Source organism: Natrix helvetica, assembly GCF_964273705.1.
Source record: "Natrix helvetica genome assembly, chromosome: 5".
NCBI lineage: Eukaryota > Metazoa > Chordata > Lepidosauria > Squamata > Natricidae > Natrix > Natrix helvetica.
In genome coordinates, this window is record NC_138551.1 from 67,120,847 (window position 1) to 67,142,660 (window position 21,814).

The following is a 21,814-nucleotide window of genomic DNA, read 5'->3' on the forward strand; positions in this document are numbered from 1 at the left end:
TATAATTTACAAATACAATAAAGTGAATTGGGCCACTAATTTAAAAGGCATTATTTATGGCTTAGTGTGTTTATATGACAAGCTAAATCAGTCTACTTGATAATGGTTAATAGGCAATCTTATTCTTCTTCCCTCTCCCTGGAAGCCTAACTATAACATGAGCCTTAAGGATGAATGTATTATATTGACCTAAAGTGGCTGCAGTTTCAAGGCGACTTTTAGACCGATTAAAAGGTTCTGTGGAACACAGCGATGGAGAAAATATGGAATTTATACTAGAAGTAACCAGAATAGCCTAGCAAGTCATGCACAAAATCCAACCAATTGTGGTTTATTATAGAGCTAACCATGGGTTAATACCATGTATACATTTGGCCATGCTAAATTTTCATAGATTCTCTATATAGTGAAACATATTAATGGCTGCAAAAAGAAAATATGATCTTAACTTCATTGTGTACTGAACTGCAGCACTGGTAGACTGAGGGTGAGGGGAGATAGTATGTATTTGTGCTTCACAATTCTTACTGTTCTTATTAATGTGTTTAGTTTAAAAGATTATACAACAGTAATGTTCTCAGTTGTACAAAAATAACTTTGCAACAATACAAGACCAGGCAGAATTTTGCCTTGGGTCATGATCAGAAGGTAAGATGCTTTGAGCCTGAGATACAGAGTCTAAACATAATGAGTGGATATTATATTAGAAATGAATTTTGATTTAATGCAGAATACATAGCTACACTTATCAAAGATCCTGGTTTGATCTCATTTGTCTCAGTTTTGTGCTCTAATCCCAGCATTTTGCTAAGTTGCAAAAGTCTTGGACTACTCTGGACAAATGCAAAGAAAACAAGCACCAGCACTAGCCATAACAACCGCTTTTCCCCAATTTAGAGGAATGGTAGAACAGCCATTGGATAAAATTCACACCCTCTTCCTCACATGTGGAAGCAAAGGAAAACACTTTTAAATGGCTAAATCTATGCTCTCCCTTTGTAAGAGGATGCACATTTGCCACATAACAGAAATTGCAATATGAGTTTTAGAAGCACAACCCTGTTCCCGTTTTGCCTACTGACTGGCATCTTGCCTCAGTTTAACCACTAGAAAAGCCTGTACACAGCAATGTATTAGTATTTTTTGGAAATAAAAGTTCCAAAAAAACTTTAAGCAGCATTTCTAACTATTTCAACTTAGAATGTATTCCTTAAAAAGTTTGTATGGTCCTTTAATATATTTTTTTAAAAACCTTCCCCTCAGTGATTAACATAGATGTATGTCATTACCTGCGGTCATTTCATGACATTTGAATGTACATATTAAAAAAAAAATATTCTGATTTCAGCCAAAGCTCCAGCATATCTTGAGAATAAGTTTCCCGCAACAAACTCGTTCTCTATGACTGAACAAGTCATACAAATCGGATTGGAAGTTTTAAACCAGATTGGAAGTCACCCATTGTCGCTGAAGCAGTAGGCGTCACCAATTATATTAAGCAAAAGATAGCCCAAACATTTTTCGACTATAACTCTCCAAAATACTTAAATGCTGCTATCCTGATGGGGTATAGAAGTCCAGACTTTGTCTGAAATGGTATAGGGGTTTCCTGCCTGAGACGGGGTTGGACTAGAAGACCTCCAAGGTCCCGTCCAACCCTGTAATTTTGTTATTCTGAATATCTCCTCAGCGAAGCGAGGAACGCGCCGCTTCTACACTTTCCTCCACGGTTGCCCCGCTCGCCTCCTTTTCCCTCCCACAGAAGAGATCTCGCGAGATCTCGCCTGCGCGCGGGAGCTTTTCCTCTGGCGAGGAACGGAACCAAAGAAACACAGCGAGAACGAAAAGATCGCTGGGCGCCCGGGGTGGCTCCTTGTTCTTTCCGGTGGTTTCTAAATTGCAGGAACCGCCTCCTGCCAGAGAGGGCTTTCGACTTCCTGTGGCAGCTGCTGCTCTGTTGGCGGCTGCGAGCCGAGCGGAACGAATGGGAGACCTCTGGGGAATGGGGGCTGGGGTTTGCCCCAATGAGAGAAGCTACCCCGGGACGTCCGAAGCCGGGCAAGTAGCGCTGACAGGAGAGCAAGAAGAGCCCAAACAGGTATCTCAACGCGGCTTTACGGCAGCTGCTAACTCCTTCGCGGGAGTCCACACACACAGGGGTCCCAGCGGTTCCTTTAGCTCACCAGATGTGAAACCCACGTCTGCCGCCTTTGTGTGGCAGTCGCCTTGGGCTTTGGGGCCAGGTGAACAAACGCAGCGTCTAGATTCTTTCTCACATGGCAGGACCTGGCAAATGGGTGAAGTTGGGACAGAGAGAAGGCAAACCATAACTGTGACCCAAAGAGAAGCCAGTTTTTCTGGGACTCCTCATGCACAACCTCTTTCCATGGTTAGTTACTTCCGTGGTATTTGTAGTTTCCAGTTGCTTAAATAGGAAGACAAGTGGAGTCCTTGTGAAGTGGAAATCCAGGGATAATATAATTAGTATAGTATAAGTATAGTATAAGTATAAGTATAGTGTATAGTATAGTATAGTATAGTATAGTAAGTATGGATGACATGATAGCAGTATTTGAGAGACTACCACAGAGAAGGGGGGGGGGTCAAATTATTCTCCAAAGCACCAGAGGAATAACGGATGGAAACTAATCCAAGAGAGAAGCAACCTGGAATTAAGGAGAAACTTCCTAACAATGAGGACAATTAACCAGTGGAACAGCTTGCCTTCCGTAATCATGGGTGCTCCATCACTGGAGGTTTTTAAGAAGAGACTGAACAGCCACTTGTCTGAGATAATATAGGTTCTCTTACTTGAGGAGGGGGCTGGACTAGAAGACTTCCAAGGTCCTTTCCTGCTTCGATTCTATTCTACTCCTATTCTACTCTACTCTACTGTTGTAGAGGGGCATCAAAACCGCTTCAATGCATTTGCTAGTCTTCCTTTTTTTGTGACAGTAGAAATGTATTTATTCCTCAATTGGTATTGAGGATCCACAAGAAGGCATTTCTCATTACCCCTTGGGATGAACTCTGTTACTCAAACTGCTGATAGGCTTAGTTGTCACATATCAAAACTGAAGAAGCTTCTTGCATGAGAAGCGAAATGTCTTCCAGGAAAAACAATGAAAGTCCAGTTACCTCTTGAAAAAGCACCTTTGGGACAACAATGACCTGGATGACTGGGAATCTCCATACATATCAAAACTGAGTAGTTATTTTTGATTTTATTTTTTACGATTTGTTTTGAATGTGATCAAATGAGTGTACAGAGTATGTGCAGTTGAATTTCATAATTCATTTTTTATATACAATTTAGGGATCTACTGGTATGCTGTTGCTTGGTGGCAATGAAATAAAGAGCAGTGCTGTGGTAAAATATTCATCTGCACCACCACAAGCAGCATTTTCCCGTCTTCAAGAAAAGACTGATCTAAAACTTCCACCTGCTAACTGGTTGCGTGAAAGTGCAAAACTGGGAGCAGCAGGGGCAACTATTCTTGGCAACAGCAAGAAAAGCAAACCATTTTCAAGGTAAATATTGGGAATCTTTTTTATCCCTATCTTACTAAAAATAACCTCGTTTGTTAAAAGACAATTTGTAAGTTATGATTTACAGATAAATTTGATTGTGTAGAAGGTAAAATTACAGGATCTAAAGAATTTTCACCAATTCACTAATTCATTCATTTATAAACAACAGCACACACATTGTGTGTGTGTGTATATACATATATACATGTGTGTGTATGTGAAAGAGAGAGAGAGAGAAACTTTACATTTTCAGCAAATGGAAAGCTGTTGGAGAAAACAGACATGTTATTGCATTGGACTCTTAGTAGAGTTAGGTCCAAATAAAGTTGCTGGTTTAAGAACCAATTAATTATAATCCCAAAGTTTAGCTTATGAAATGGTGATTTGGCAGGAAAATTGACTAGAGAAAATGGAAACTGGGAGAAGCAATAGTGTAGAACTAGGATGGAATATTATGAAGGCAGTGCAGAGGAACCCTTGAAATAATATAATATAGAGACAGCAAGGAAATCTCCCTTTCTGGGAGGAGCATACCTTGGGGTCCCTGTTAAGTAATTAAGCTCCCTGTTAGAAGAGCAAGTATGCAGAGAAGCGTAATAGAGTGATATGGAAGAACACGCACAAACCAGCATACAGAGACACTGAATAGTATAAAAATATAGTAGTTTACTATGTAGAAATATAGAGGTATTCAGAGTCCGGTTAACAGTCCAAGTCATACACGGTTCAGTAATTCAGTTATCAAAATAGTCAGTCTAACACACAAAGTATAGCTAAACAGTAGCAAACCACAATACTTCAAAATACACCAACCAGCTTCTAACAAAACAGAGATCTAATAGCCATTCTGGCTCCCTCTTATGGCTGCTTGAGGTAACAAACCAATTACATCTATTAAGCATTTAAAGTAACAGTAAAGTAATCATAGCTTATATACATTGCCAAGCCAAGCCTAGGGTTACATCCCTAACAGTCCCTAATTTGGACTGTAAAAAATTAGATGACCATTAGATGGTATAGCAAATATTTTTCTGTACTGTATCTGTGTGTTACCTAATGACTGTCCCACATTTTGTAGCCCAAATATAGTATATCTACCAACATTATTTTATATACATACATACACCGCCCCGAGTCCCTACGGGGAGAGGGGGCGGTCTATAAATTAAATAAACTAAACTAACTAAACTAAACATACCTACAAAATTAAAATGTATAAGCAAAATAAAAACTAACAGAAAATAATATAAAGTATGGATTAAAAAACAAAAAAAGCAAAAAGTGGAAGAAAAAAGATATAAAGAAGTGGCTTCTGATAACAGTTATAAGTACAAATATATTTTAATCTCTAATGTTACACCATATTACGCTTTCTTCTATAATCTAATAAAACCATAAATTACAAATTCATTTCATTCAGATATGATAAATACCTAATACTTATAATAAGCCAGTTTGGTTTAGTGTTTAAGGTACCAGGCTAGAAAGCAGGATATTGTAAGATCTAGTCCCATCTTAGTCATGAAAAGCAGCTGGGTGACTTGGGCTTGTCATTCAGCCCAACTAACCTCACAGGATTATTGTGGGGAAAATAAGAGGTGACTTGGATGTGTTTGTTACCTTGAGCTATTTGTAAAAATAATAAAGGCAGGATACAAATAAATAACATTTATCTATTTTGGCAAAATCTGTCAACTTCATCAACCGTTCCTCCATAATGGGTAGTTTTGAATCTCCATCTGTATATTTTGCCACAGTAATCATATATTGAAATAATCTTTCATGGCTTTTTAAAGTTTTTATTCATTAATCTTAAATCTACCTACCAAAATTCTGATCTGAAGCCAATCTTATTTTGATGTGTGGGCCAGTGTGTGTATTGTGTAGGAATAAACCAGAGTAGTGAATAGGGTTAGAAAGGAACAGTTGTATTCTCTGCAAGAATTTGATGGAAGTCTGACCTACGGTATAAGTACCGAATGATACATTTCTAACCAGCTCTCCCTCTCCCCATCCTACTCCTGTGTTCATTATAATAACTAAGCATATATAGGTAAGTGTATGTATGTATGTATGTATGTATGTATGTATGTATGTATATATATATATATATGTGTTGTATTTGTACTGATAAATAATCAGTACATACCAGGGGTTGTAACACAAATACATATACATATACATATACATATACATATATATATATATATATGTTTACAACCTATATTTGTTTAGTAACAGAAGTTACAAGGGCACTGAAAAGTGACTTATGACCGTTTTTCATATTTGCGACCATAGAACCATCCCAGTGGTCACATGATCAAAGTTTGGGCACTTGGCATGTATTTATGATAGTTGCACTGTCCCAGGGTCATGCATTCACCATTTGTAGCCTTGCCAGCTGGCTTCCAACAAGCAAAGTCAATGGGGAAGTCAGATTCACTTAACAACCACATCATTCTCTTAGCAACTGGTGTGATTTTTCTTAACAACAATGACAAAAAAGGTGCAAAATGAAGCAAAATTCATTTAACACCTATCTTGCTTAGCAACAGAAATTTAGAGCTCAGTGGTGATCATATGTCGAGAACTATCTGAACCTTTTTTATTAGAATTTTCTACTGCCATTTTTCTTTGGTGATCAATAAAATATGTTTTATATATAGTTAATACATTTTGTTCAGGAGAGAAATGCATTCAAGTAGTCTTTGGCTTAGGGTCAGTTGTTTGGTGACCTTTTGAAGTTACAATAAATTCCAAAACTTGGATTTGTGACCAGGTTTCAAAGTTTTGATGTCACATGACTGCATTTCTGGTACTTGGTAACACAGGCACACATTTATAGCTGCTTACAGCACGATGCAATCACATGACCATGATTTACAATGTTTTGCCAGAAACCAGCTTTTACTTGCAGTTTCTAGCAAAAAATGCCCCATAGCAAAAAATGAGTTCACTTAACAACTTCTGCAAAAGTCTTAAAATTGAGTCTAGTGAAATGGTGACTTGTTTTATAAACGTAAGTGTGATTTGATGACTACCTGTACATTATGTTTTTTTTCTGAAGAAAAATAATGGCAATAAATACTACATAAAAAAATATTTTTCTGAGACTGAGATCCTTTCCTCTAAAAATCATTAGCAAGAGCACTTAGACATATTATGCTTCATAGTGCTCTTATGCCCTCTAAACGGTTTACAAAGTCAGCATATCCCCCCCCCCCCAAATAGCAATAATGGAGATGATAGATTGTGGTTCTCTTTTCTTGCTTAAAACTGAATGAGTGGTAATGATGGGTTTCTTAGCATCTCCCTACACATCCTTTCTGCCAAGAGGTCAGAAAAAAGCAATGGTCTAATGTTCTGATATTTAAATTATTTATAATGTTGTTTAGATATATAATTTGGATTACATTTGAAAGCTATTCATTGATTAAATACTATGGAATACAGTCCTTCGGCAGTTCTTCTTTCTTTTTTGGTTTTAGAAAAAGATAATTCCCTTTTTAGCCAGGCTTTTTGAATTAGATTATGGTGATTTTAACACCAGTTTTTAAGTAGATTTCAATTTTTTTAAAAAATCTGTTAGCTGCTTTAAATGCCTTGGAGATGAAAAGATGGGGTACAAAACTGAAATAATAAAAAATTAGTACATTCATTTTGAAAAATAAATGCAATACTTGATTAATTTCATATCTTTATTTAAAATAGTTTTGGCATGGCATATGATTTTATCGACTCAGTTGGAAATGATGTGGATGTTGTATCTGATTCTGAGGTATGTATATTCTTAAGTAACATAACATAGCATATAGTCCAAACTTGATAGATTATTTAATTGATCTTACTACTTTAAAGAGGGAGAGTTTCATAATAAATTATTTTATTACATTTATATTGCATTTATATATTATATTTATTAGATTTATATTCCACATTATATATTTGTATTGTTATTTTGGTGTTTATTGTCAATTTTGATTTATATTATATTGATATATCAATACTGATTTTAATCATACTAAATAACAATTACTGCTACTATTTATCAGCATTAAATACTTACAGTTTTTAATATTGAGTTAGTCATATTTTAGAAGAATAGATTATCTTTTAATAGTATAATTGGCAAAATCTAATTCAAATGTGATGGATTGCATTCCAAAGGAACGTGAGAGGACAGGTTGCCTGCAAAATGCCAGCACCTAGACTGTTGGTGCCATGTCTCTCTCTAGCCAGCCTAGCAATGTAAAAGCTTAGCAGAGAGGCAGTAGAATGTTGTGATGTTGGAGTTGTGGTGTGGGTGTGAGAGACAAGGTGCTTTGTGTTTATTTGGGGAATTAAAGGAGCCTTGAAGCAATCTTACTGTTCTCAATAAACAGGGCTCAAAAGGGAAGTAGTAGTGGAGTAGCAGAAGCTGTAGTAGACTAGGAGAAAAGTAGTGAACTGTGAGTGTATGTTGGTGTGTTGGCTAGAGGCTAGGTGGGGTTGTGTTGGGTCTCCTGGAGTTTGGAGTCCACTAATCTGTGTTAACAAAAAAAATCTGTGACAGTACCTTTCTATTAAGAGAAGTGACTTAGGTCCAATCAAACTTTCATGAATTAAAATGGGACAATTTATTAATTTCCCAGAATTTGGAATTTCTTCTGCTACATTCAGTAGTTCACGAACCTTTGATATATGTTTTGTTTTGAGTGGGGAGATAAGGTATTACAGAGAAGAGGGTGGTCTAAAATTTTGTAGAGATCAGTCTTGACCAACTGCCAGAAGACAGTCGATGTTCAAGCAAGTCTCACCTCTAAGAACAGATTTCTTCAAAACTCTCACAGATAGATGCTATGATGGAGAAATATTGCCTCCTGGCCACTGTACCACTAAATGTATAGAAGTGCTATGGTTTGTTCCATTCCTGAAATTATAATATTCCTTAAACCTTCGAGAGTTCTGAGTATTTTCTCATATTAGCATAATTTGATATTTTTGTAGTGTTTTTAATAGCAATTTTTAAAAACCCTGTTTGGTATATAAAGATGCCAGGCTAATGACTTTGTACTATATACTTCGACTGTTTCCAGTTGGAGATGGTTAAAAACAGTAGGCACCGATTATGCAGTTTAGCACACTATCTTCACAAAGACATGTTTTCACCTTTTCCAGACCAGGAATGTAGCCTTAGTTTGAAATAGATTATGGATTTATTTTTGGTTAGGGCAGATCAAAGTAATATACGTGTTCAGGTTATTAGTTCCTAAAATAGGAGTGGGCGATTTCTGAGTGAAAAAGAAATGTGTGTGTTATTTTAGAGTGAGACAGGGATACAAGTCATTGAGATCAAGCCACATGGAGGGCTGGAATTAACATTTCAAAAACAGTTCTGGACCTTAATGACCACCCCTGTTGTAATATTAACCAGGACTATTGCAAACCAAAACCAAAATACTATAAAGTACATTAATACTTTTCTATTCATACTTCTAGCTTACTCCTACTTCCACATAGGAATTTTTGCAAGCTGTAATATTTGACTGCATAATAATTAGATAAGCCATGGTTTACAGCTTTTCACTTTCCCTCTGCTTAATATTTTTAGTTTTTAGTTACAGCAGTGCTAGGATTAGAGAAATATCCACAATTTGTTAATTTGGATAACGTTCCCCTAATTTATGTTTAGTATAAAACATACAGTACAACGTCTGGTCACGACCATAATTTGTTCCATAACTTTGGTCGCAAACTGATTTGGTCGTGACCCAAACGTAATTTTGGAAATTTGGCGCTTACAAAAAAAAAAAAATGACATGGAAGAGGAAATCGGCCATGAAAAAAAAATTGTGAATTTGGTTGTGATCAGAAGTGTTTGTGACCAGAGGCTCTACTGTAGGTTCTGAATGCTTTTGAAACCATTTCTGATTCACGATTTCAAATTTATAGGAAATGTGAGGTGCTAATTCAATGTTACACCAAACCGTAAGGTGGCTTCCTTAATCAGAATTCACAGAGATTTTGCAGAATATCTGAACTATTTTCAAATTTCACCAAAAAGCCTTTCAAAATTCTGATGGTGTTCACAAATATTAGTAATTATGCTCTAACACTGATTCATTTGTCTTTTATGATTCCTCTCAAGTTTATCTGTGTAGAAACTTCTGAATTGCCGATCTGCTTAATTCCTTAAAAACATTATGTTTTCTTATTCTGCAGAATATTAAAAAGCTCCTTAAGATACCTTACAGCAAATCACATGTCAGCATGGCAGTACATCGAATTGGGAGGACGCTTCTGTTGGATGATTTAGATATTCAAGAACTGTTTATGAGATCATCGCAGGTGGTCACAATATATTTTGTAATATTTTATTTAGTTTACAGTGTTGTTATTTATTCTTCAATTATATTATCAGAAACACTTATGATTCTTTCTAGGAGAGTTGGGCGGTGAAACAATTTGTGGTCCTCAGGAGAATTATAGGGTTAGGATTATGGCAGCCAATTCTAGTTTAATTCTGTGCAGCATCTATCAATACATTTTGATGAAAGGCATGCATCTTCATTTTTTTAGAATTTTGTCTGATGAAGCAGTTGAAAGAATTCAAAGGCTGAAGTTATTGTACGCAATGTGTGTTGTTATCATAATATATAACTTCAACAGCTGGAGACACTATTATTAGACAAAGTAGGAAAAAACACTAAAATAGATGATCACTAAATAAAATACATTATCTAATTTTGAACAATAAATTAAGCTTGACCTCCTAAGGTTCATATTGGCCAGTCTTTCTAATGTATAATTAAAGAGGTAATTCGTAGGCTAAGGGTACATACATTTCAATGAGCCATTCCAAATGAACAGATCTCTTAACAGATGTGAGTTTCGGGATTGTAAACTAAACCAAAAAAGTTTAAAAAGGGTGGGGAGGGCTTGGAAAACCACTCATTTTTAATCTTTTACAGGTAGTCCTTGACCTATGACCACAATTGAGCCCATAATTTCTGTTGCTGAGCGAGACATTTGTTAAGTGAATTCTGCTCCATTTAATGATCTTTCTCGCCACACTTAAATTGAATAATTGGTGTTAAGTTAACACGGTTGTTAAGTGAATATGGCTTCCCCATTGTCTTTATTTGTCAGAAGACCCCAAGACATGGAAATTATCGTAAATGAATCAGTTTTCAAGCCTCTGAATTTTGATTACATGACCATAAGAATGCTGCAACGGTTGTAAGTGTGAAAAATGGTTGTAAGTCACTTTTTGTAACTTTAAACGGTCACTAAGTGAACTGTTGTAAGTCGAGGAGTACCTGTATTTCAGAAATAGGTGTGCTGTCTGACTACTAGGCTCTATGTATTTATATACTGTTGTCAAGAAAGCTGATATCACTGTGGAAATCAGAACTATATTTAACTCAAGGGAATCTCTATCTTTTTATTTAACTATTAATAAGGTAATTACTATTTACCTTTTTGAATACTTATTTTTGTTTGTCATTTAGACTGGAGATTGGACATGGTTGAAAGAATTCTATCAGAGATTAATAGATCAGAAGTGGCAACGAAAAAAGAAGAGCAAAGAACATTGGTACCACAAAGCTATACTTTCCAAATTTTTATATTACAGGTACCTTTTGGTATATTATTTTTTAATTTTGTTAAAATTGTTTTTTGTGTGTGTGTTTAACCTATACTGTATCTACATCCTAAGTAAAACTTATCATTTCAAAGCTTAGGCAACATTATATCTCTTTTGTTTCTGAACATTGACTGAAAAAAGAAGAGTGCATACCAGGTGATTTTCCCTCCTGATTTTATAGTCCCTCATTTCTCATGGAATGTCATTCCAAAAGGTCCTCATTTGGAGAGCTGCAACTTCCTGTAGCTAGACAAGGAAATATTAAAATTTCCATGAACATGTAGCACTTTGAATTCAGATGTAGTACCAAAAAATGAATGTTTTCTATTTAATATTTTCCTAAACTATCTAATGAAATTTAATTAACAGACTGTCTTATTGCTACAAAGATAGGCTCATAAGTTTATACTTTTTTAATGGTGAATCCGTATAGTTGAATGGCAGCAAATTGCACTTAGGAAAATATATGACTTTTCAGGTCTAATATCTAATTATCAGAAGCAAAATGATGAGACCCAGGGACAGGTAACTTCTTCAGGAAACTGGGTCCAAAGCAGAGACAAGGCTGAATCCCAAATTATATATATTGGCCTGTACAAATTATGCCAAAATAGTTTTTCAGGGAAAGTAAATAGATGCTCTCAGAAAATGGCAAATAGAATAATCTCCACAAAAAGACACACACATACACACACATTGTATGTCACATCAAAATGCACCAAGATAAAACATGGGCAACATATATTCACATACTATTTACTCATCCCTTATCTAGTACACTCATGATTCACATACTATTTACTCATCCCTTATCTAGTACACTCATGATACTTCTCCATTATCCTTTCTGCATGTGCTCCCGGTAGCTGGCATTGTGTTAAACTGCAAAGACTTTTTTATAGGATTATCCTTGGAAAGAAATATAGCATTATAAAATTAAGGCTAATTTTTTAAGTATGATAGACTCCCACTTAAAAATGATAAATCTATTATGTTGCAGTTGCTTGGAGTATAGATACCATCTTGAGAACTTTAGTTTTATGTAGATAAAAATAAAAATGGCTGATTGAAAAATGTAATACTTATATTCTCTTCTGTTGAAACCATGCTACGGTATGTGATAAAAAATACATTACAAAAAAATATGTGTGTTCATGTTGTAACTATTAGGGTGTTATTAAAAATAACTATTAAAATGTAATGTTTTGTGAAAATGGTTTAATTAACATTTTCCGTTTCTTTCTTGTCAGCATCAATGGCGATGAAGCTGCTCAACCTGTTCCTGGTTCCAAAGAGCAAAATCAAGAAGAGACAACAGAAGATGAAACGGATGAACCTAGCAGGGTTTCTTGGCCAGCTCCTTTTGAAATGCCTTCCTCCCTTTCTGAAGATGCAAGTGCTTCTAATCAGGTAAATAGTGTGTCCTTCCTATCTTGATAGTAGCAGTTGTTTCTTATCGCCCCCCCATTGCCAATGTCTACTCTGATGACTGTTGAACAGGAGGGAAAAATTGCTGCTTCCTGCCCTTTTTTATAAGTAAATGGGAGTGTGTTACAAATGAGTGTGCAAGAGCTCACTAGATAGCATGGTGTGAAGAGTGTTCAGGATCTCCAAGTCATTTATGTACATGAGCTTAAATATAAGTCCAATATAAATTAGACTATTTGCTTTGATTGTGTTTCAGAAGAGATTATAAAGTGCTACAGGTAATATGAATATTTGTGAGCTTCCTAGTTATATAGAAAGTGAAAAAAGTTTGTCTGAGAAAAATACTTAAGTTATGCTCTTATCTGGTTTGATATGGTTTTCTTCCCTGTTTTAAGCTCTGAATGGAGAATGGAAAAGAAACTTGGAAAAAAAATAGATTGTTTAAAGCCTATATGATACCCCATGACCTTATTTATGTCAGGCCAGCTTTAATTGTTATTACTTTGCTACAGGTAATCCTGTTAATAAGGAAAATCTGTAATTCAATCTTCGTATGTTGTTAGAAAAAAATATGCCAAATCTCTGCTATATAATCATTACTTTTGCTGATGATGTAAGATGCTCTTCGAGTATATTTCTGTTCTTCACATGTTCTTGAATTTGTTCCAAAATTTTCCCCGTCTCTTTATGGTCCATCTTTACAGAAATTCTGGTGTAAAATGTTCCAGAGTCCCAAGTATCCAAAAAAGGAGAAATCTGTGTTTTGGCCTATCCGAAACTTGCCCCAACCCTCTGCAGCACTCTTATGCTCCTAATCTGGAACACCTGCTGCTTCTGTTTAGCAACTCATGCATTTTGAGATTACACCTCTTAAATGATGTGATCACATGACGTTGTACTTTGCAAATGTATCTCTTAGCAATGGCAATCCCATCCAGATTGCCATATTAAACTGACAACTACCTGCACTTGAGAAAATTCCCTTTGTATCAAGGTCACAGAATAGAGAAAGACAGACATAGGAAGTCAGAAACTCAAAGTTGGAAGAGATTGCCTCCTAGTGGAGGAGTTATCCAAGATTGGATAACTGGCCAAGTTCAACTTCAATTTATTCAATGAAGAAGACAATTACCACCCTAAGTAATTGTCAAAACTGCTCTGATGTTCTGATTTCCTACAATCTCTCTCTTCATAGGATTTAACCGCCAATTGCTTGATCATCCCCTTTTAAATTTCAGATGGCTCCAAGTCTGGTTCTTAAACATGATATGATACTTTTGAGATGGGGTAGCATAGAATGAGATTACTGGAACTAGGAAAGCAAAGTCGTTTCTCTGTGCAAATATAGTTCTTGTTCTGAGAGCTAGTCTTAAAAGAGAAGTCAGGGTTTGTTCTTCCATGATTGGGCTCAGAAGTTGTGAAAATGAAAAACAGTTAATAAAACTCAAAATGATTTATAATATAAATGCAAGCAAACATTTTGTCATCCATTAGGAACATTAATAATTTTATTATTGCAAAACATTTTAGTACCTGTTATGTACATAAAGAAGACTAGTGTGTACATAATCTTCCTTGAATTTTATGCAGAAATTGGTAGTTTCGTATTTTCTAGATAAAGCTGCTTATATGAACACACAAATTGCAAAGACTTAACAAGGAGTTGTTTATTAACAATTTTCATGATGGTTCAAAGGTATTGGTTGAAAATAATATGTATGTCAGTGAAAAAAGCCTTCACAGATAGGTTATCCAATGTGCAAAACTATTGAAAGCAGAGTTTATACCATTTCAACATTAGAATCACTTATGCCCTTGTGCTTTTCACAGGGAAGTGTACCTCTTGAATCCTCATATGTAGTGGGGCATGTGGCCTCAGCCCCCAAAGAACAAAAACTAACTACTTTGTTCAGTGACGGGGAAAGCAGTCAGGTATGATTTTATGTGGAATTTGACATGAGGAAAACCCTTTGCTCAGTTTGATTTACAGTGCAGCTGAGGGGGGGGAATCATTTTTATCAATTGTTTTGTGGCACCTGCAATCTTGATTTTTTTATTGTGAAAGTCTAGAATAGCTACCATGTATTATGGCTTATTTGCTCTTTGTGCATCTTGCTTTCTTTTAAGTCTGCAAAGCTATGCTGCATTTTCTTTTATAATAAAGAGAATAAATGTTTATACGTGGTATGTTCTTCAAATTTAAAGGGTCTTAAAAATGACTTCGTTAGGAACATCTTATGGACATTTGAAGATATCCACATGTTGGTAGGATCAAATATGCCTATATTTGGAGGAGGAAGATACCCTGCTGTCAGCTTGCGTCTCAGGTGAATTAAGTGAATTAAATTAGATAGCTCCCTGTTGAAAAATGCTTCTGTCATTCTTTTACTTATAACTTGTTGCTAAAAAGTCACTTCAAAAATGAATTCCTTGTACAATATGAACTAAGCTTAAGTAGTTGCAATGGATGAGGAGCTTTCAAAAAGTCTAATCTATGTTTTACCCATTTGGCAAAAAAAACCTGTTCAATGTTGTTAGTATATTAAATTTGAAGGATTTAAAATATGTAAAATATTGATAGGTCAAACTTCTATTCTGGGTTCTATTCTGTATATTTTTCATTTTTTACCTCTGTACTTCACTTGCAATTAATAATTTATTTTTTGTGATCTTCTGATTAGTTGGTTTTAAATGACAACCTTTAAAGTTGCTTCTTAAATTAAAGTTTCCACTACATAATAGAAATAAAATTACAAAAATGGTCATTTCAAAACCACTTTTGATTTCATATCTGCTGCAAATGTTTCCATTTTCCTCTTAGTCCTGATAGCTAATATTTACATATTTATATTGTATTAACAGTATTTAATTTGGAATCAACACTTCTATTTATATTTTAATGAGTCCTAACTATTATTTTATTGAAATAATATTAGAACATTTTTATTTGAAGGGATAACAATAAGCCAATTAATGTGCTAACAGGAATTGATTATTGGTTGGACAACTTGATCTGCAATGTTCCAGAACTTGTTATGTGTTTCCATGTCAATGGAATTGTTCAGGTATGTTTTCAGTCAAAACATTCTGATTGCTTTCTTAATCTCAATCAGCAAAAGAATAAGTCAGAGGAATAAAAGTATACTTTTACTATGATTTTATCCAGTGTGGTATCCCCCTATATATATGTCCTGATGTAACTTTGAAGTTCCTATCTAGCTTAGTTGATTACTGAAGAGCACACTAGTTGAAGAAAATGAAAGGCATCCATTCAAGGAAGGTTGCTATAGCAAGCAGATAGCAGCCCATCTAAGACTTCATTGTGAATGTCTTTCTATGCATGTTTGATTTGTAAACAGTACTGTACTTTCTGTATGCAAGAACTTACATTTATGCATGTTAATAACTGTCAGTTCTATATTATCCATAGAATATATCACAAAAAGTTATGCAAGCTTTTCAGCTTTATGGATAATCCTCAATTTATGACCCTAGTGGAGCCTGCCCATTATGATTGCAAGTGATGACAGCCATTAAGCTAGACAGCCTTGCTTAACAATCCCCGCCCTCTGCTCTTCCTGATGCAGCCATTAAACAAACCCATAGGTCATTAAATGGAGTATAGAGTGCCTCGATGGAGAGGCCCTGCCTGTCCTGGGCCTCCCAAGATCTACTACACCTCCTGAGACTCCCCAAGCCATACCCACCGCTCAAAGTCCCAACAGACTTTAGGGGAAGCACTGCAGCATCCCTCTGCTTGGTTGTAAGGGCAAACTACTACAGGGGCACTGCAGTGGCCCTAACTTCAGGACCACATTGTTAGTAGCTTTGGGGGCATCCACCATAGCTTCAAACAGTTGCTAAAGGAGGCCTACCTGTATAATGAAACTTTTGCAATGAATAATCCAAATAGTATTTTTTTAAGTTCTGAAAATTGTTCCATTTTTGTTGTAGAAATATGAAATGATTAAGACAGAAGATATACCCAACTTGGAGAACTCCAATTTCTCTACTAAAGTAATAAAAGATATTGCTCAAAATATATTATCTTTTCTGAAATCAAATTGTACAAAAGAAGGACATACATACTGGCTGTTTAAAGGTAAACTTTCCCCTGACTGATAGGTTTTTTTAAAATTTGTTTTTGAAAGGGTGATTTGCAACATGGCTATGACTTGGAATGAAATACGGTACCGAAGGCTCACAGTTCTTAGAAAATGAAGAAGATAGTGAAATAGCAATCTCTTTCCCAAACGTTTCTAATCACTGGTTACACCAACAATGCATACAATGTCTCTCTTCATTTACACCAGTGCTTCTCAAATAGTGGGGTGCGCCCCCCAGGGGGGGCGCAAGGCTCCATAAAGGGGGGTGCGAAGGCTCCCTTTCCATCTGGGTGCAAACGAGGAGCCAGGAGCAACAGGCGGGGTCCCGCCACCACGTTCAACAGTTTGCTTTCAGTTTGTCTGTGTGGCCTCGCTCGCGTCTCCTCTGGGCTAACTGGCGGCGAAGGCGGCGGACTAGAGTTTCCCGACGAGGTTGCCTGTCCGACCAGCCCCCGCTGGCTCCTGGCTGAGGGAGGAGCTGCCGCTCCGCCTTCTCCGAGCGGGATCTGCGCCCTGCAACTGGCCGCGGCGGGCAAGGGGAAGCGGGAGCAAAAGCTTTTGCTATCAAATCCAGAAACCATATTTTTTATGGGAAGTACGAGAATGAACTTCAATTTCATAATGATATCCCAAGGAACAGAAATAGCATTTTAAAGAGTCTTTTGAAAATCTCAAAGTTCCTTTATCTGGTGGGTGTTATCCTTTATCTAAAAGGGTTCGAACTTTGAAAGATTTTTTTTCACTATTAAAGTTCATAACATGCCCTATTTATAGGAAACATTTGGACTGTATTTTTGTTTGATCCTGTTGATAGGACCCTACAAGGAAAGGATTATATCATATCATTGCAGTTGTAATTGGATTTGGAACAATAATTGTTATAGACAAATGATACTATTTACAGTTGCGCGGGGGGGGGGCACGAAATGTTTTCTTCTTCCTAGGGGGGGCATGACAGAAAATAATTGAGAAGCACTGATTTACACCAACATAAGGAGATAGTGCTATTAAGTTTGGGTTTGCCAATAGTGATCTTGTGAGCTTTCAGGCTTGCAGTGAAGGGGAGTAATAGCAATAGCTCTTAGACTTGTATACTGCTTCACAGTGCTTTAAAGCCCTCTGTAAGCAGTTTACAGAGTCAGCATATTGCCCCCAACAATCTGTGTCCTCATTTTACTGACCTCGGAAATCTTCAGAAAGCTGAGTCAACCAAGAGCCAGTCAGGATCAAATTCCTTGCAGTCATCAGAATTAGCCTGCAATACTGCATTCTAACCACTGCACCACACTGTCATACGTCTAATACCTCCATGTGCAATATGCACATAACTGAACAGGAAGAAAGCTTCCAATTTTTCAGTTTTCTGTGGTTGAAAAACTTTGAGCCATAATAATGCTTACGTAAACTGAAAGCAGAGCAAATCTTTTTCATTAACTTTATATTCTAAAATACTATAGAATTACCAACAATTCTGGCTTTTTATTCTTTGGACTTCTAATTTTATCAGACAAACTGATAGAGAACATTTTTCCTTTTAGCAAGTGGAAGTGATATAGTGAAGTTGTATGATCTCACTACCCTGTGTGAAGAAACAGAAGATAAATACCAAAACCCTTTCACAATGCCAGTAGCAATTCTTCTCTACAAGTAAGTTACTTTATATATCATGAGGATTCAAATCTCTATAAAAGAAGGGTTCCGTGACCCTTCTTTTACATATGTACGTTCAAGACCTTTACCAAGAGTAAAGAGTTAATCCTAGTGGCTGTGTAAAATGTTAATCCTCTAGGCACTTGTTTTGATGCAGCACTTAACTTTTTAAAAAGTAATTAAATGGAGTCTGGTATTGGTATTTTGTAGGAGGCAAAAATGCAAAGAAAAAAAGCAAAATATTTTATTTGAGCAAATTGTTATATCATTATAATGATAACATACTATCGGTATAGCAACCTATCCTACTCTATAAGTATGTTGAGTAATGCTTAGTAAAAATTACATCTCATTAAATGGTTTATTGCAGTATTTGATCCCAAAGTTGAAATACTAATAAAAGTTCTAATTTGTGTTCAAGAAAGTTGGAAAATGCTAATTAGTTGAATTTTATTTTAGTTTTGTAATAATCTAGGTACTTGAAGTTGACAAGAAAAAACTTACATTATATCTCATGCTGTTTGCACCACAAGGATAGACAATGTCTTTTGGGAGGGTGGGTGTTCAGTTTAATTATTTTCTCTGTTAAAAGCAAAGGAAACATCATGCCAACTTTATTTAGCTTGCTTTAGCCAAAGGGAGCAGCTGTGGGTCCATTAGAACTAAAGCCAGCCCTGGTAAACTGTTTATCAGAGAGTGAAATATCTCATAATCTTTATAGGATTTTTGTTACTTCTAAGGCAAAAAGTTGGTGGGAAATGTGTGTTATGTGTTTAAAAGCAAAACTTATGCTGAAGTACTACAAAGATAACATTCAAAAGAGTACATGTGTGAAATTTAGGATTAATGTAAAGCATGTAAGAAAAGATTGTCTTCAATGACATCAGCATTTTCTTGTCTTTAAAATATTTACAATGCATTCTTTACTCATGCATATTTAAAATAAAATTTTAGTAGATATTTGAAATATGAGAATTTTTTTTCTTTTCTGTTCCCTTACTTTTGCTTAGAGTTGCATGTAATATGATGTTGAAAAAAACACAAAACCGGAAATATTATGGTACTATTAGAACTTTACTCCTTAACTGCGTAAAATTATTGGACAAAGGCAGGCATCCTCAGGTAAGAATTAAATCTGTATGCTTTTGTTTCCGTATCATCTAGTGAAAACATTTTATATAGATTGGTTAAAATTAAGTAATTTGACCTCCAATTACAATGGAAGATTCTTCATGTTTATGCAACCTCACTGAATTCTAGATTGCACATAATGCTAAGTTGCTTCAATGAACTTTGGCTGTATACATCTCTTCATGTGGTTTAAAGTATCTGGAATTTGTTGTATTTGACTGATAGTTGAACCTGGCTTATTTTAATAAAGCACAGCTTAAGTTAACTCAATTTGCCTTTTTTCAGCTATAACAGTTAAAATACCGGAACAATGTCCTTACTGGGAAATTTTGGGTTGAAAACTTATTCACATGCTGCCAAAATAACGTTTAGGGTTATAAGTGAACTTAATGAGTACATCCTATTCTACCATTTAAAATAAGCATGATTTAAATATTTTACCTTTAAATCCATTTTTAAGGTATGTGTAAAAAAAATATAGCGCTGGGAGACCTTTTGAATTCTTATTTCTGTCTTTATTTCAAATAAGATGATTGCTTCAGCAAATTACATGCTCTCAGAACTGTTCCAATTAGATGAGCCAAAAAAAGAAGAAAGCAGCGAATTTCCTTTAAATGGCAACTCTGATGAAAGTTATAGTGAAGAAGAAGAAGAAATGCCTGATAGTGATGAAAATGGATTGTATAGCACCAGCTCAGACTTTCCAGATGACAGCAAAGCTGTTGCTATAATCAAATCTGTTGGAGAATTGTCGGTACCTGAAAAATACAAGTCTACTCATCAAATACGTGTAAGTTTATCTACTGCATTTGATACTCCACTTCAGTTAGCATTGGGATTGTATTTTATGGTCTAAATCAGAGGTGGGTTGCTCCCGGTTCGGGAGCAACCGGTGGAATTCAGGCCTGGGTCGCAGAACTGGCAGCGACCCAGGCCTGCCATGCCCCCGAACTGGTTTCCTCTTCGCCCCTGGGCCGCCGCCATTTTGGTTTTTAGTGACTGCGTGTGCGCAGTTCACTGTAAATTGTTCTGTGCATGCATGAAGAACAATTTACATTGAACAGCACACACACAGGGGTTGCGAACCGATAGTAAAACCTGCAGTAACCCATCCCTGGTCTAAATCTAACACTAGAGGAGGAGTTTTCAGTTGAAGATTACCTGGGTTACATTGGGTCCTCAGTGGAAATACATGTATTTCAAAAATAGATATACAAATAATTTATTTCAAGTAAATAACTCCATGTTATTTTTTTCTAACCCCTAACCCTATCAACTTTTTTGGCTCGTTAGAATCTTTTAAACTTACATTAGATGAATCAGTTAACCTACCACTTTTTTTCTCCTTTCTTCGTTCTTAATTCCAAAGATGTGTTTTTAAAAATTTGCATGTAAGACCCCTATGCATAATATGGATTATATCCATACACTCTCAAACAATCCCCCAAACTCCAACAATATCATTTGATTATATATATGGCTACCGCTGCCTCTGGTTGTCTTTGATGAGAGTCTGTTCCTTACTGCAAAAGATCATTGGAAAAATATTATATTCATAACTTTCTGGAGTGACAACAGGGAAGTGTTCATCATTACTGCGGGGTGTGTGTGTGTGTGTGTGTGTTTGAGGTATTCCAAAGCAGGAGAACTACTGTACAACTAAGAGGCTCTACTTATGAATACTGGATTTTTTAACATCTTGGGAGGAAGACTTTATAACATGATCTCTGAACCCATAGATATTGAATAGACAGGTTCTACATAAAGTAGATGGTTCTGTAGGCTTTCCTGGACTGTTTTCAATTATTTCATGTCGCCCCGAGTCCCTGTGGGGAGAGGGGGCGACTAATAAGTTTAAATAAATAAATAAATAAATAAATAAATTAGTGAAAAAAGGTTCCATTTCAAATCTCAACAATTATTTATACATATTAGAAATCACATGATTTTCATTTGTATATAATTCTAATTCTGTCCTATGTCTGGTGACTTTCTGTCCATATTAAACCTCTCCCTTAATTGTGTATATTAAAACCATTGAAAAGTAAATCCTGCAGTCAATTGTTCTCTTGATTTCATCTTCAGCTTATATTCTTTATAAGAATGGCTTCTTTGTTGCTTTTCAATGAGAATATAAGCTGAATTCCACTAGTTTCATGAAAATGTCTTGTCTTTTCTATAAAGCCTAGCTGTGCCTTTCCTGTTTGCCATGACACTGAAGAACGATGCAGACTAGTACTCAGCTATGTTCTTGAAGTAAGTGATGTAATTGAGAAGTGTGCTATTTAACAGTTTTTTAATGTGTACATGCTGGTACAGTATTGAAAAACTTTTTTTCTTT

At 35.8% G+C, this 21,814-nt stretch overlaps 1 protein-coding gene across 4 annotated transcripts in view; it reads left to right on the forward strand.

Moving 5' to 3' along the window:
- Positions 1–1,745: 1,745 nt before the first annotated feature.
- The window catches only part of EDRF1 (erythroid differentiation regulatory factor 1), a 33,364-nt gene continuing 13,295 nt past the window's right edge, over positions 1,746–21,814 (forward strand). The window contains exons 1-14 of one of the 4 annotated variants that reach the window (XM_081954805.1): positions 1,746–2,098; positions 3,317–3,531; positions 7,243–7,309; positions 9,733–9,858; positions 11,022–11,146; positions 12,409–12,568; positions 14,417–14,518; positions 14,792–14,913; positions 15,540–15,651; positions 16,541–16,688; positions 18,231–18,339; positions 19,353–19,464; positions 20,003–20,263; positions 21,658–21,729. In XM_081954805.1, coding sequence (XP_081810931.1) covers positions 1,985–2,098; positions 3,317–3,531; positions 7,243–7,309; positions 9,733–9,858; positions 11,022–11,146; positions 12,409–12,568; positions 14,417–14,518; positions 14,792–14,913; positions 15,540–15,651; positions 16,541–16,688; positions 18,231–18,339; positions 19,353–19,464; positions 20,003–20,263; positions 21,658–21,729 — 1,845 coding nt within the window. In that variant the 5' untranslated portion in view covers positions 1,746–1,984. The remainder of the gene's footprint in view (positions 2,099–3,316; positions 3,532–7,242; positions 7,310–9,732; positions 9,859–11,021; positions 11,147–12,408; positions 12,569–14,416; positions 14,519–14,791; positions 14,914–15,539; positions 15,652–16,540; positions 16,689–18,230; positions 18,340–19,352; positions 19,465–20,002; positions 20,264–21,657; positions 21,730–21,814) is intronic. The other 3 variants (XM_081954808.1, XM_081954807.1, XM_081954806.1) reach the window with 3 other exon arrangements.